The sequence below is a fragment of the Elephas maximus genome, chromosome 7 (assembly GCF_024166365.1).
Source record: "Elephas maximus indicus isolate mEleMax1 chromosome 7, mEleMax1 primary haplotype, whole genome shotgun sequence".
Lineage (NCBI taxonomy): Eukaryota > Metazoa > Chordata > Mammalia > Proboscidea > Elephantidae > Elephas > Elephas maximus.
Window position 1 is genome coordinate 79559185 of NC_064825.1, and position 16433 is coordinate 79575617.

At 39.2% G+C, this 16433-nt stretch overlaps 1 protein-coding gene across 1 annotated transcript in view; it reads left to right on the plus strand.

Annotated features, from left to right (window-relative positions):
• Window positions 1–343: 343 nt before the first annotated feature.
• LUZP2 (leucine zipper protein 2) overlaps window positions 344–16433 on the plus strand; it is a 560852-nt gene continuing 544762 nt past the window's right edge. The window contains exon 1 of the mRNA XM_049890745.1: window positions 344–592. Within this exon, the coding sequence (XP_049746702.1) occupies window positions 531–592 (62 nt within the window). The 5' untranslated portion in view covers window positions 344–530. The remainder of the gene's footprint in view (window positions 593–16433) is intronic.

Sequence of the window (16433 nt, forward strand, 5' to 3'; positions counted from 1 at the left end):
AGGTGAGGGACACCTGCCTGTGACTCTCAGGGTCTGATAGTCTTTCCCAGTGAATTGGGTCTCATCTCTTGCTGTGTCCTCCTGTTCAGTTACTGGCAGATTAGATTTCCCCTCATCCCCGCCCCGGCCCTCGCCATCCTCAGGAGAAGCGGGAATAAATGACCAGCCCGGGCCGGTGTGCAGCCAGGTGACCGGAGCACGCGGGGCAGCCGCCGGGCACCCCCTCCCTCTCGCGCCGTCGCCTCCAGCGCAAGTGACAACGCGCCCTCCGGGTTTGAGAGCGGCGGCGCCAAGCAACCCCGGGCAGGGCTCGCCTCGCCGGTGACATCACTCCTGGAGCTCACTCCTCGCTCTCAGCTCTAGCCTTCGCGAACCGACAGTCCATTTGTCCATCTCAGTCTGTCAGCCGCTGGAGAGGGCTCATCGCTGGTCAGGGACAGAGACAGAGCGGGGCACCGCGGAGTAACAGGACTCGGAAGAGGCGAGAGAGCAAAGGCAGCGAGGGAAGGAGGACCCCGGCAGGCGACAGCATGAAATTCAGCCCAGTGCACTACTTGCTACCTCTCCTGCCAGCGCTGGTCTTCAGCACCAGGTGAGTCCAGGAGTGTGAGTGACCTGAACAAGGGGCGCCGTCTTGTGAGGTTGTAGGTCACCAGTGGGGGCCAAGGACAAATACTTCAGCTGTTTGCATCCCCCGCCTAATTTAGAAGGTCTGTCTATGATTCGGGCTCTGAAATCCTTCAGGGGAGAGCAAAGCCCTTTTACAGTTATCCCAGTCTCTTGAATAAAGTCTTAAGACTACTACCAGTCCCGGCACTAACAGATTTTCCTTCCTAAGATAACGTGTGTCCCTCCAGCCCTAGAAGTAGCAGATGAATAACATGTAGGTAGGGTTTTGGTTTTAACCAAAACCAAAACAAATAAACGAAATAGATCGGGAAGGAATTGTCACTAGGCAGTGTCCTTACATTGGAACTGTCTTGATAGTCACAGTGCCCCACCCCCCCCAAGTGTGTCTGATTTTAAGGTGTGGGAAACCAGAGAAAACAGATTGACCCTGGAAAATTCTATACCACCTACAAAAGTTTCTGGACTCCTAAAATGACCCGTTTTAACGTCTTGAGCAGGCTTAGTGGTGAGGGAATCCTGCATTTGCATTGAGCTGTCCTGTGAGCAGGTCTAATTAAGGAGCACAAACCCAGTGAAAAGTTAGAAGGCGCTCTCAGAGTGCGGATGCAGAGACCGTAGTCAGAAACAATTAGGTACTGTGCTTCATCTCTGGCTGTAGATGAGACTTTAAGCCCAAGCACAGAGGAGCTATTTTTAGTGGAGGCTTAAAATACAGTGATTGAGAGGAGTTTTGTGACTCCTCACTGTTGATCAAGTCCCAAAATTGGTGATGGGCTAGCTTTCTTCTTCCACCAGAGCAGCACAAAGGTGGACTGTTTCCTTGCCCAGGGCTGTCTTTATTCTGCATGCCCCTTAGTATCATATTGGCAGAAACTTCTTTCCCTCGGCTACCATAAAATAAAATAACCCACACAGGTTGAGGTTCCTTTCAAATTTACATGAATAGAAACTTCTGGTCATGCATGTGATAAAATAGGAAAGTGGGCGGGAATAAGGTTATATCTAATTCAGAAATTGGGAGGGATGAGGAAAACTCATTATCACTGAAGAATCTAGACAGTAAAATTCTTGAGTCGGTTCCTTGTCTATACACCTCTTTCAGGTCCATGTAGCCAAACTTTCTTTGCAGTGTGGGACTATTTGATTTAACCCCAATAGTTTCTGAATTTAGTCTTTCCTTGCACACAAAGCCCAGGTGACTTCCCCAGGTTAAAATGTAATGTAAGTTATAGTCTTTATTTCCTCTAAGGTTTGCTTACCACTTTGTTTCATAAAATGCAAATGACTTTAAAGAAAACCACTTTGCTCCCCAGTATCTTAATAACTTGTTCCAGTTACAGAGAACATTTTAATATTTGTGGTTAGCTTTAAACAGCTCAACTCAGTTTTTCTTTGAAGCTTCTTGCCATTTACTCTGAACTCTTGTGCTGTGGATTAATAATTATGTGTTGATTTTTCTAGGGTAGAGAGAGTTTCAGAGTTTGGACACTTAAGATAGATGTCTATCAACATATGCATAAAATAGTAAATATATAAATAGTGGAAACCTAGCTCAGAATAGTTTAAAAAAATTTTTTTTCTTTTTTTTTTTAGTTTTAGAGACCATGAAAATTCCTAGTGTTTCAAATACACATTTGCTTTTTAAAGATGCTGTAGTTAAGTTTCCTCAGAAAGCTCCATAGTACCTAGCTTACCAAGTTTTGATGTTGGTTTTCTAAGACAAGGACAAAGAGCCATCCCATTCCTTTTTATGAACACGTTAATTTCTATGAGTATAAATTCTTTAAAATAGTCAACACATTTACTAGAACAAAATTTAGAGTAGTAACCCCTAGTTAACTTTAGATATGAAACTTCTGCAATGTTCATTGCATGTGAAAATTGTGACAGGTTGTTCTTTAAATTGACTTTAAACTGCTGAGTCATCAGAATGAGCCTACTGGAGTTGAAAAAATAAAACCTTCACAATCAGTGGAGCGTCTTGTTAGTGTGATTGTTCTGTAGCAATTTGTTTTACTGAACACCCGGAGTACTTTGTAACCGTGAGCAAATTTCAAAATGAACGTGGTACTCTCAATATGTCATTTTGCAAGAAGAGGTTTTGTTTCAATGTTCTCTGACAGAAGGCCATTCTCTTTGCAATATTTAGGAGTTTCTGTAAGCATATGGTTAATGAGCAGGCTAGAGCCTAAACTGAACAGGTTTGCAAGAACAGTTGCATTAGTAGAGGTGAGCTTATTTTCCTGCTGGGAAAAACGGTGTAGCTCAGCCATGGCCACCTGCGACAGTGATTTTCTAGCCAAAGATGTCCGTTAACTTAGTTTCTCAGTCAGTGGTCCTGTATGTGAAGCAAATGCAATTTCACGTGCTTAGATCCTGTTGAATTCCTTTGCAGAGGGTGGCAGCTGCCGGTTTCTCCTGTAGTCTTTGGGCAATGTTATTTGTCTTTTATTGTCAAGTTCTTTTCATAGTGTGCAGAATATGGAACTGAGACTCTTGATGCAAAAATGTATTTGTTCTGACACCTTTTTCTCTAGTCATCGCTCCTTAGTAACTTGATATTATCCTTTCCAGTATAGCTAAAGTTTAGTTCTGTTCTAAAGTAATATGTTATCAGAAGCAAAGGCTGCAATTAGAGAAAGGAGAATCACTGCATAATAGTATTCTAGCCATAGGGATGAAAACTCTAAAACTATTCTGCCTTTTAAATAAGAATTTTTGAATAGTTTTCTGTTTCTATTTACTCCTCCTCCCCCACGTTTTCTGTAGCAACTTTTGATGTTGAAGCACAAACGGTCCATAATTTTCACCATAGTGAATAACATCAATGGCCTCCAATCAGACTTTCTTTAGTTGTCCTGAAAGAAAGCAAACGTTCATCTTCAGTAATAGCCAAGAATTTCTCTCTGTTTTGCTGGTAAACGCCATAGAGTTAAAGGGAGCTCTTTGATTTCTTGGCATGTTGTCTCTCCTGCTTATAATGTGCATTTCAGTTCAGAAAATGCAGGTTAATAACATGACTAATGTAATTAATACAGTAGCCTATTTAACCTGTACACAAATAAATGTGCTCAAAGAAAGCAAACATGTGTGTCAGTTTAATAGCTGTACAGTAGACTGACTGTACTTTCTAAATAGCCTCATTCTGGAGAAGTATTAAATTGCTATTCCAAGGCAGCCAGTAATTCACTTCAGAAAGAAGTAGTCTAGGTATTGAAAAGAATGGTAGGATGAAAAATTCTTTAGAAGTTCTTGGTGAAAAGGGATCCATGGGGTGCTGGAGAAGGCTTGTGCTTTAGTCTCCTGAACCCCTGTTCCTGTATGCTGTGGTTCTGCTCTTGACACCTTTGGTTTGTTATGTTTTAAATGACTTAATGGGAAGAGAGGCATGACAGGGGAGGAGTGAAGATCTACTGACTTCTGGTGGTTTTACATCAAGCAAGAACTTTAAGCAGATGTTCAAAATAGTCCTCCCATTAGGAGTCACCTTAGAGGTCTCTCCTGGGCCCTCTTATCAGCAGTCCTACCACATGTTTACTTTGGAATCTATTTTTAGGTGATACTATATATATTTTTTATATATATTGAAGATGTCCCAGGCTCCTGTTTATCTGTGCCTTAATCTACCTCAGGATTAAATTGATTTTTTTTTTTTCAGGGTAGAGGAAAGGACAAGAATAACAATACACACAATAAGGACTCAAGACATTTACTTTTAAGCAAATACATTTAAAGTGGGAAGTAACTTAACTCCCCTGAATTGGTTTAAGGGGATTTAAGTTTGTTCTGCCAAGCCCTGTATACAAAGTGAGGCTGCCACCCACACCTCTTTATATGACTGTACTTATATTCTTTTATTTGTGACAAGATTTGTAGCATTCTGCATAACTGGGTTAGAGAAATATCTTTTCTAGGCTAAAAAAGATATTAACAAGCAAATGTTTTGATATTCACATTTCAGGTCTGGACTTCTATTGCCTATTTCCAACAGCAGTTTTTAAAATTACTTATTTGCGGATTACCTTTGTGGATTAAGTTTTCCCTATGACTAATGATAAGGACATCACAAACCTTTATGATTTGACTGGACAATTGACCTAAACTAAACTCCATGTAATTGAAAGGAAGAATTGACCATCCAATCAGGAAGTCAAAATCACTGAAAACACTGATGGGGCTGTGGTTCTAACAAAATGTTTTCTCATGTATGTTATGAGCATGTGTGTGTGTGCCTGTGTGTGTGCACTTGCATGCATGTGTGTACTTGTTTTTGTCTGACTCGTACCTGACAGTTCCTTTATAACTGAGAATCCATGTAAGTAAGCTGGTTGAACATTGAATATTTAAACATTTGCTCTTCTTTGGAAAGTCCAAAACATCCATTTGAACTTGGATTCATTCCTCTAGAGATGTCTTTGATGTTTTTCATCATCACACATTAAGAGTATGCCTGCAATAAGTCAGTTATTGCACAAGGCAATAAAGCAATAAATGAATTATAAAGGCATGTTCCCATAATCTAGCCGTATACACAAGTAATTATATATAAGACAAAATTGAATAAATAACATAAAGTTTGAAACAAAGTTCTAACTGTGAATGGAGGACAGCAAACAATGTCAATTAAGGGATATCAGAAGCAACTTTTAATTTCTAAGAGAAATGAGAGTCATAATGTTTTGTAATTGACTTAAATATCATGCACCCCAGGTTAGTTGTATGACTTTAGGCAAATTACTTATCCTCTTTATGTAGAAAGCAGGGTTACTCATAGGAACCTACCTGGGAAAGTAGTTGTAAGGACTGAATAAGCTAACCTGTGAAAAGAGTTTAGCATAGTCCATGAATGTAACGGTTAGCCTCTGCCGTTATTACTATACTGTTATTATTATTTTCACGAAATCCTTATATATGTGATTGAATCTTGAATCCATCTATCTGGACAAAGAATAATTGTAAACTTGGATGTAATTCAATTGGATGACGTCAGTTGAAGAAGCACCGTCATCTTCCAAAAGAAAGAAAGGGTCAGCAGGGAAGATAGGAAGCAGGAGGTGTGATGAGATTACCTGTAACTAGACTAGTTCTTCTTAAAAGTGTTGTGGCAAAGTGCCTGGATAGTGGTATACACTTTGGTGAACATCAGGAAAAATTTGGATATCTAATTCAATCACATAGTATGTGATTTAGCACAAAAATATATTTTTAGCTGTTTAACTTGTGTGCCTATTTAAAATGTCATTGCATTTAAAAATTGCACTTACACTGTATAAATTATGATATCAAAGTAACAAGCATAGGTGTCAGTGACTAAAAAGAGACATGTTTAAATTAAATAAACATTATTTTCTACTTGCTCATCAATTTCGTTGGATTAGCAATCTCTAAAATGTACAAAGGTTTAGAAAAAATTACATCGAGTTTTTTTTTTTCCTACTGTCTGTGGAGGACAATTACGGAACCACTGACAGAGAAGAATTCCAACGACCATACATGTTGACTGGATGAAAAGAATCTTATGCTAAACTAGTTTTGAGAACTGCTGATTTGGAGATCATTTAGTTTAACCTAGTGTGAACACTTTATAGTATAAACTCTTCACAGATGTACCATGAAATGCTGACCACTACATGAAAAATGAAAAATACATATTTTTAGCTATTGTGTTTAGAGTGCATGTGTGTTGACAATGACATCTTTCAGCTAAGTGGTATTGTTTGCTGCTTAAAAAAAAAAAAAGATTTTTCTTTTTTTTAAGAGGAAATAAGAGGCATAGATCCTGTCAAGTATGCATCAGAGAAATATCAGGTGTTTACCTGAACATTCTACATGAGTATAAGAGGCAAACCAAAAAGCAAAACCCATTGCCTTTGAGTCAGTTCCAACTCCTAAGAGACAAAGGGGTGTGGAAAGTAAACTGTTCCACTTAGACACAAGCTAAAGGTCAACTAAGTGAATAGTGTGCTCTGAGAATACCCACAAAAACACTGAGAGGCATTGTTATACCACAGGTAGTGACTGCATTGTGATTATGCCTGACTTGTTTGATGTTGCTTACGAGTATGTTAATCTTTCCAAGTGTGGTTTAAAGAGTCTGTTATTGGGAAATGTGCTGTGGATACAAGGTTGTGTTCTAGTCCAAAGCATTTCCTCTTAGAGGTGAGAAAACCAAGGCCCAGGTGACTAAGATTTATTCAAGGCCACAAAAGGAAACCAAAATTAGAACCCGTAACTTTCCACAATGGTCCGTTTTTTGATATGTCACCGCTCTGTATGACATATCTCTTCTGTAATCAATGAACTTGTGTATATTTGGTATCTACAGTATATCCAGAACTATTCTAGATACGGCGAAGTAGAAAATAATTTAAAACCAAACTCCCTGACTATATGCAATCATTTGGTGGAAGGATAGGCTGTAGTCAAAGAGAATTACAGAAATGAGGAGTTGAGAAACATTTGTCAGCCTGGGTTGAACTGATTTTTGAAGACTTAGCTGGCCTAATGTATATTCTGGGTCAGCCTCCATATTGTGTACACTATGAATGGAGGATGTGATTTCCTCTGACTTTATCCTGCTTATTCCCCAGAGGACTATGAGGATTTCTAATTCTCCCACCTCCAGACTCTGATTCAAAACAACTGTCAGCATCTAGAAGCATTTATTTCGTGAGTAGCTGATTAATGTGGAGGGTGAGTGGTACAGGAAATGGAATCAAACATAGACATTGGGTCAGTTTTACTAGCTACTACTTGACTGTGGAAAAGTCAGTTAACATCTCTTAGCCATATTTTCCTCAGCTGTAAGTAGGTGATAGCAATGCCTTTCTCATAGATTTGTCAAGAGAACCAAATGAAAGCATAGTCCAGAACATAGAAACACAACTCAGTATCTTGCTGTATATATTAAATTATCTGATTGAAGGGGTTAGAGAGGCATGTTACCAGAGTATACTTGCTTTTCAGAAAGATTAGTCCTTATTACAAATTTATATTGGTGCAGAAAGTGAGAAGTATTGGTGATGATATTTTGGAGCTCAGCTTTATCTTCCGTTATTACAGATAAACTTACTACACACTGAATGGAAATAATATTTTTTCTGTTAGTGCACGCAGATAATTTGAGGCCAGTGTGAAAGTTAATTCTGTATCATTGAACTTCTACTTAGAACACTGACTTAAATCCCTGTAATGTCTTAAAAAAAATAAAATAGGAAAATCACCTGACCTGGCCTCCATTTTAGGTCTAAAAACTCTAAATTATGTTGTCTGATATAGTTAAACATTAAATATAGTTATTAAAATTATATCAACACTATAACACATTGGTACCTTTTAAGAAGGCTAATTATTTAAGTTTACTTAAAGATGGCAGGGCCTACTGGCTATATCTTAAACTAGAATAGCATAAACACCAACAAGCCTTTTGACAAGTTGAGGTGAGATTTTTATAACTAAGCAATACAATAATGGGATGAGATTGGTCATGGCCTCCTCAGAGGGGTGGAGAAAAAGGGGATGGCCTGGAGGGGGAAACAAAAACCTAGCACGCTGAGGCTCTTTGAATTCTGTGTGCATGGAGAAGGATGGAGTGGAATGAAAAGTTCTCAATCACCAAAAAAAAAAAAAAAAAAAAAAAATCCCCTCAAATCCATTGCTGTCAAGTTTATTCCAATTCATAGTGACCCTACAGGGCAGAATAGATGTTCCCCGTAGGGTTTCCAAAGGACAACTGGTGGATTCGAACTGCTGACCTTTTGGTTAGCAGCTGAGCTCTTAACCACTGTGCAACCAGAGCTCCCCCCAATAACTAGCCTTCCTTCCCCCACCTTTCTTAATGTTTGCAGTCATTCATTGCTTGTCTTTGCAGTAAACTAGGCCTTAGAACTGGGCAGTGAAGAAGAATACTTTGAATTATAAAAGAAACAAGAAAATGCATGAAAAATTGAGGTGTCAAGATGCAGATATGGTTGAAGAAGGTTTATATTGTTGAGAGCAAGTAGCTTTTTCCTTCAGACGAGAGACAGTGAAATCTGAGCTCATTCTACAAATAAAAAGTTTGCATAAAAAATGAACAGAAACAGTTGTTTTGTTTCTGACACTAATTTAGAAAGATATTGAATCCCTTGTGTGTGCTGTGTATATATCTTTATTTCAACTGGTTATTTTGTACATGTAAGTTATAGGTCCAACTAATATTTGAGAGGACGGCATTGGGTTCTGGGAATTATATCCTTGGAAGTGTGCTAGCTGCTTAATCTCTATCATTTAACCCTTACAACCTTGCAAAATATTGTATTATACATATTTTGTCATTAGGGAAATTGAGTTTTAGATGCATCAAATGACTAGTCTACATTCCCCTAGCTGCAGAGTGGTCAGACCCATATCCACCATTCTGAAGACTGCTTATGAATGAAACTATAGATGGTGCCCTATGGAATTTTATATCTGTATAAATGAACACTGAAGAAAAATAATAACATATAATAGAAGTGAGAATATTGATACTAGACTATATTGATAAATAGCTGCATGTTTTCATAAGATGGGCTAAGCTACAGTAAAACTATTCTTAAAATAATTCATTCAAGGAAATTCATTAGTTTGAAGACCAGACAAATGTCAAATCAATGTTTGTCAAAGTATATTCATCAGTGTATCTGCATGAGAATTTACGGGGATACTTGTTAAAAAGTCAGGGTCCTGGTCCCTATCCTGGGAATTGAATTAGATTCTCTGAGAGAAGGGCCAAAGTATTTTCATTGTAAGTTGGACCTCAGGCACTTCCTATGCACAGTAAAGCTTGGAAATCACTAATCCAATATATGAGAATTAGAGAGTGTGGAGCACTTTGATCTTTTGACATTTGCCCATCTTGCAAATCTCAGCTGAAGTCAGAACGATGGAAAAGATGGTGACTTTTTTTTTGTGGCAAATGTCAGCATATTGTTTTTGTTGTTGTTATGTGCCATCAAGTCGATTCTGACTGATAGTGACCCTATAGGGCAGGGTAGAACTGCCCCTTAGGGTTTGCAAAGAGCGGCTGGTGGATTTGAACTACCAACCTTTTGGTTAGCAGACTGAGCTCTTAACCACTGCTCTACCAGGACCCCTATATAGTTATATGTATATAAATACTTTTAATAAGTGAGTACCTAGTCATCCATCAAGCTGCATTTATCATTTAAAGCTAAATGGAAATAATTCTCTTCCTTATATACCTTTCTACAAAGGGCTGAGAAAGTGACCAAATAAACCAAATGATATAACACTTTTTTACAGGGATTTCTTAGTGGGGGACACAGTAGCTGCCACAGTGGGCTACAAGGATTGTGAGGATGGCACAGGAACAGGCAGTGTTTCCTTCTGTTGTTGACGTAGGGTCGCTATGAGCCAGATCTGATTTGACGATACCTAACAACAAACACTTTCACTTTATATATAGAAAATACTTTAGAGTGAGGTGAAATATCTTAGATATACAGTAAAGAATGAAAAACTAATTGCATTCCAGCACACCTCATCACTCCAAGTTAAGGGTAAATAGGTGATGAGAACAAAGACTTGCACAAGAGGTGATGTATATGTTTGTTGTTTTCTGCTTGGGGCAAGAAATTTGAGTCTTCAGACCAACTTAGTCTGATAAAACTGAAAGTCTCCATTGTCTTCCCTCCTCATTAGCAGCAGTTTTTACATGTTGTGGAAAAGCAAATGCCCTTTTCTGGATTAAGCAGAACGTGCAACTGTGACAATCATATTGCCTTAGTGCGTTCCTGTCTGCAGTATCAGATTATTTTTCTGGTGTGAAAAAAGAACAAGAATCAAATGATGATGCAATAATAAATAATAGCTAAGAATTATGTAATGCTTACCTTATAGTGGTTGTTAGGTGCCGTCAAGTCGGTTCCGACTCATGGTGACCCTACGCACGACAGCACAAAATGCTGCCCGATCCTGCGCCATCCTCACAATCACTGTTATGCTTGAGCCCATTGCTGCAGCTACTGTGTCAATCCATCTCACTGAGGGTCTTCCTCTTTTTCGCTGACCTTCTACTTTACCAAGCATGATGTCCTTCTCCAGGGACTGATCCCTCCTGATATGTCCAAAGTATGTGAGACATAGTCTTGCCGTCCGTGCTTCTAAGGAGCATCCTGGTTGTACTTATGCTGGGTCAATCCTCACAATAAATGTGTAAGATGGCTACTAGTACGGCCCCCATTTTATGGATGTGGAAACTAAGGCACATAGAGGTTAGATTACTTGCTCATAGTTATTAACTGGTAAGGATTGGAGTGGAAATTCAAACTTATGCCAAATAGCCCTAAATCTCATACTTTTAGCCAGTATACTAAGGTCAGCAGTTTCAAATCCACCAAGTGCTCCTTGGAAAGCCTATGGGGCAGCTCTGCTCTGTCCTATAGGGTTGTTATGACTTGGAATTAACTGAATGGCAATGGGTTTGGTTTGATTTTGGTTTATAGTGCCTTCTGGTGTGTAAAGCAAAGCACTGGAATGACCTTTTGAAAATCTTTGTTTTTTCCTTATTTGTGGGTTTTGGTTTTATTTGTATGTCCTCACTTAAATAAATAGCTAGCTGGAAATTTATATACAGTGAGAAAAGTAAGGAAAAATGTAATTTCCTCTCATGGTGGCATAGTGGCTAAGAGCTATGGCTGATAACCAAAAGGTTGGCAGTTCAAATGCACCAGGCGCTCCTTGGAAATCCAATGGGGCAGTTCTAGTCTGTCCTTTAGGATCGCTACGAGTCACCATCGACTCGATGGTTTGGTTTGTTTGTCCACTAAGCTCACAACTAAAGATGACAGAAGTTCTTTTCCATAACGTTCTAACAAACAAAAAAGTGGTTATTTTAGTTTTTCTTTTGAAATAAAAATAATTACATATTTGTATACTCTTGCCTTTATTTGTGGATATTGTTTTCCAAAGTCATACCAATATATTATATACAGTATTCTACTGCCAGGCCCCAGATGGCTTCTGAGTTTTAAACGTGGGGCTTAAAAACAAGTGAGTAGGAATCAGGCAGACCGGTATTCTAATTGCAGCTGTGCCTTCTACCAGGAAGCTTTCTTAACTGCTCTGACTCATAATTAATTTTTTAAAAATAATTTATGGTAGTAGCTAACAGTTATTGCTTGTTTTCTCTGCGTAAAAATTGTACTAAGAATATCTCTAGGGCTATTTTATTTAATGCTTTCTAATACCTCATAAGAGGAAACCCTGGTGGCACAGTGCTTAAGAGGTACAGCTGTTAACCCAAAAGGTTGGCAGTTCAAATCCACCAGGTGTTCCTTGGAAACTCTATGTGGCAGTTCTACTCTGTCCTATAGGGTCACTAGGAGTCGGAATCAACTCAACAGTAACTGAGTTTGAGTTTTTGAGTACCTCATGAGGAAACCTTGGTGGTATAGTGGTTAAGAGCTACAGCTGCTAACCAAAAGGATGGCGGTTCAAATCCACCAGGTGCTCCTTGGAAACCCTATGGGGCAGTTCTACTCTGTCCTACAGGATTGCTATGAGTTGGAATCGATTTGAAAGCCAATAGGTTTGATTTTTTGGTTAGTACTCATGAGAAGCCCTGGTGGAGCAGTGGTTGAGTGCTGGGCTGCTAACCGAAAGATTGGTGGTTGGAACCCACTAGCCACTCTTCAGGGGAAAGATGTGACAGCCTGCTGCTGTAAAGATTACGGTCTTGTGTGAGCCAAATGAGGGTTTAGTAGCTCTAGGTCCTCTGTTTGCCTACTAACCTTCAGAACACACATCCCTATGTGGTAAATAGTGTTATCTTTGTTTTACAGATGTGAAAAGCATCAGAATCATCCTTTGAACTTAGTCTGTCTCTAGACCCAGGACATATAGTAATAATAATATCCAGATTTTCCATAGGAAGCGGAAGTACTCATTTACGGGAGCTGCAGTATCCCTTAGTAACCAGAAGATGGCACTGTGAAGTACAATACAGCCATATCTCTTCTAGATTTAACCATACTGTAGGAAACCCTGGTGGGTAGGTGACCAAACTAATTGCTACCTTGCTATCTTAAAAGCTGTATACCTATATATATAATTATTTCACACTAAAATGATTGAAATAGATCTGTGTGTGTGTGTGTGTGTGTGTGTGTGTATGCATATTTTACAGTTATCTGAGAATTAATTCCTGAAAACAGATTTTTGGTAGCACACTACTGTTAGCTTGATTCCATTAATCACTATAGTGATTTACCATCTATCTTCTCCCTGAGAGGAAGTGGACCTGAGAATTTAATAATGTACCCATTCTCCTGCATACTCCTTTACACAAGTAATATCACATTAAAAAGATTCTTAAAGACACTTTTAAAGGGGAGAAGGCATTATATGAGAGAGACATAATATACGGCATTCGTATACCATTTTTATTTTTCATTTTCATACATGCTCATTCATCGTTACAGCTCCGTGTTTACCAATTAGTAATAATCACATTTTGTAGATGGGGAGATTGTTTATAATGGCATCTAGTTCACTCAAGCCTAAGTTTCTGTGTAATACTTTCACACCACAAAAGCTGCCTTGGGTTCTAGAAAGCAGGATTGTAGAGGAGGCAGAGCGCCTGCTAGCTAGCACCTGTGTTTTAAAGGAAGAAAAGGAAAGAGCAGAGCCGAGAGCTAAGAGCAACCTAGGTTCAAAGTGTGGTGCCCCCTGGTTTCACACTTGGAAGAAGCTAAGACTTCTTACTTGGAGGAATTAAAGGAAGTAGTACACATGGCTGGTGCAGTGGTTAAGAGCTACAGCTGCTAATCAAAAGGTCAGCAGTTCCAATCCACCAGCCGCTACTCGGAAACCCTTTAGGGAAGTTCTACCAGGTCCTACAGGGTCGCTATGAGTCAGAATTGACTTCATGGCAACTGGTTTGATTTTCTGGATTTGGTGCACAGGAGATATTAAACATATTAGGTGGTGCAATGGGTTTCTTTATATAGCCTTTCTGGCCCTGGGTTTGCAATTCTCCCAAAATGCCTGGTTGTACTGCAGCCTTGCAAGTGATTCCTCAGTTTACTATCCGCGTAAGTGGTTTGCAAGAGATTGGTTGCTTTACTAGTCATATAAACAGCTTGCAAGTGATTGGTTGGTTTACTATCTGCACAAAGGGATTGAAAGTGATTGGAAGGTTTATGACCTACCCAATAGATGACCTTTACTGGGATTCGCTGCGGAGTGCCTGCCCAGTCTGACCTTTAACCGGATTGGTTTGGGAGTCTGCCTTGTAATTAACAAGGGAATACGTGGGCTAGGCTGTAAAAACCGTAAAACTTAGGGCTTTCTTGTCCATGAGAGCTAGAAGAGGAGCGTGTCCTTCTCCCAGACCGAGTAAACCTGCCACAGGATAAAGGCAGTGACTGTTACTCTACCAAGTCGCAAAGACAACAAGCTGACTCAGTGGTGGCAGCGTGTAAAGACCTAGCCCCACCTGAGAGCTGAGTGGAGCGACCAGTAGTTAAACCTGCCAGGTTATGCCGTTGAGTTTCCCGTTTGAAAGTTTCCTGAAGGGTGAGAATGAACTTCGGTTTTGGGGAAGGGTAAGAGGGTCCCCTCTGAGACGTATGAGGGTCTCCATTTAGACACTGAGGTTTGATCCTGGGACCCTTCTGGAACCTCGCCCTTTGCGTATCTTAGTTTCTTTTTATAGGCTTTGTTTATATCTTTATATTATTAAAGTTGTTACGCAGTTATGTTCTATGAGTTCTCTATGACCATTCCCATAAATTATCAAACCTAATAGAAAAAAAAAAAATTTTATTAATAGAAAAAGAGTGATGTGAGGAGAACAGTTGGTGTCAGAAATGGTGGAAAAATTGGAAAACAGGAATATATTTGACTTCTGCCTTGTAGAAAACAGCTTGGTGCTGATAGAATTATTATTAGACATTAGTTGGTATATGGTTTTGCACCTTTATTTATGTGTCTGTATTATGTAACTTGATGTGAGCACCTGACTGCAGGCTTGCCACTTAATCAGCTAAGATTTAGTTTCTTGGTATGTGTCAGACAATTTTAAGTTATAATTCCTAGATATGCCCAGAGGTAGGACAACCAGGCTGGTTGTCCCCCATGGTCAGAAAGCAGGGCTGCATTATGACTCTTGCACCTGAGGCACTTTTGCCTTCATCAGCCCCTTCCTCCATTACAAACAAAATTAAAATCACATTTTATGACTGTGGTGGTATAAAGATGAATATACTAATATTACATATTAAATATTTCCTTCAACCTAAAAGTTCATTTTTTTTCCTTCTGGTTTTAAAATAAAACAGGTTAATGGGCACTGAAAAGTATGATGGGCCCTTGGCACAATGCCTACTGTGCCTAATGGGTAAATTGGCTCTATTCGCAGGGACCCAGGCTACTTACAGCTCTCTGCTCTGCAGAGCCCTTGCACATATGGTCTAAGATGGATGTTGGAGCTCAAATCATCCTTTCAAACAGCCGCAAGGAAGAGAAACACATTACCTTCCTTCTTTGGGTACTTCTCATTTGCTAGACTTAATAGAATAGCTGCACCTAGATACAAGGGAGGCTGGGGCTTGCAGTTATTTTATCTGGGCAACGTGTTCAGGTAAAACTCAAGGTTCTGTTACTAAGAGAGAAAGGGAAAATAGATACTGGAAAAACACTCAGAAGGGAAGACAATTAATATGGCAAAGAACATTGACAGGAATGTGCTTTCTGGCTAGAAGCCCAAATTGGGATGTTGGCTCTAAAGAAAGTTCCTTTCTTGTCTCTTTCAGCTTCTAGTAGCTGCAGACAACCTTTGGAATTCCTGAGTTTATAGATATGTCTGTCTCCATCGTCACATAATGTTTGACTTTCCCCTGTGTGTGTGTCTCCTCACGTCTGTTTTCCTTTTTATAAGACACCATTCAGAAAGGACTGGATTTAGGACAGGCCCTACTCCCTTATGTCCTCAAACCCTATTCCCAAACATGGTCACATTGACTGGTACATGAGTTAGGGGCTCAATGTATCTTTTGGGGGATTACAGTTCAATCCATAACAGGAATGATGACCGAAATAGTGATATTCATCACTAATGATTATGATATATGACTCCCAGATATTTACCATGGAAACCCTGGTACCGTAGTGGTTAAGTGCTACGGCTGCTAAACTAACAGGTGACAGTTCAAATCCACCAGGCGCTCCTCGCAAACCCTATGGGCAGTTCTACCCTGTCCTATGAGGGTCTCTATGAGTCGGAGTCGACTCGATGGCAATGGGTTTTTAGATATTTACCAAGGATAAAATAATATAAACAAATGGTCAAACCTCAAACTAGTGCATGTTTTTTGCAATTAACCACTTTAAAGGCAAGATTCACATATATATTTATAGCATTATACTGTGGATTATATATGACAGGTACTTACACTGATGCTTAAATTTTCATTACATAATTCAAGGCAGACTATTTACTTCATTGTTTTGTATGAACACTCCGTGTAGATTGAAAGAATACTTAAAGATAAAAATATAAATGATTTTTTTAAAAATTTTAACTAAATTGTTACTTTTTTAGGGAATTATCCCTATTATTTAATGTTTCCACTTTACTCTTGGAAAAGACAATTTTCTAATCAGTGACCCACACAAATTACACTCTGATTTGGGGATCAAGCTCTAGACACCACAGATACTGAGATATAATTTTAAAAGTGTAAACTGGGAGGACATGGCCAATGATCTGATTTTCACAGTGTTTTACAAAGCTCACATTGTAATATCCTAAGACGGGG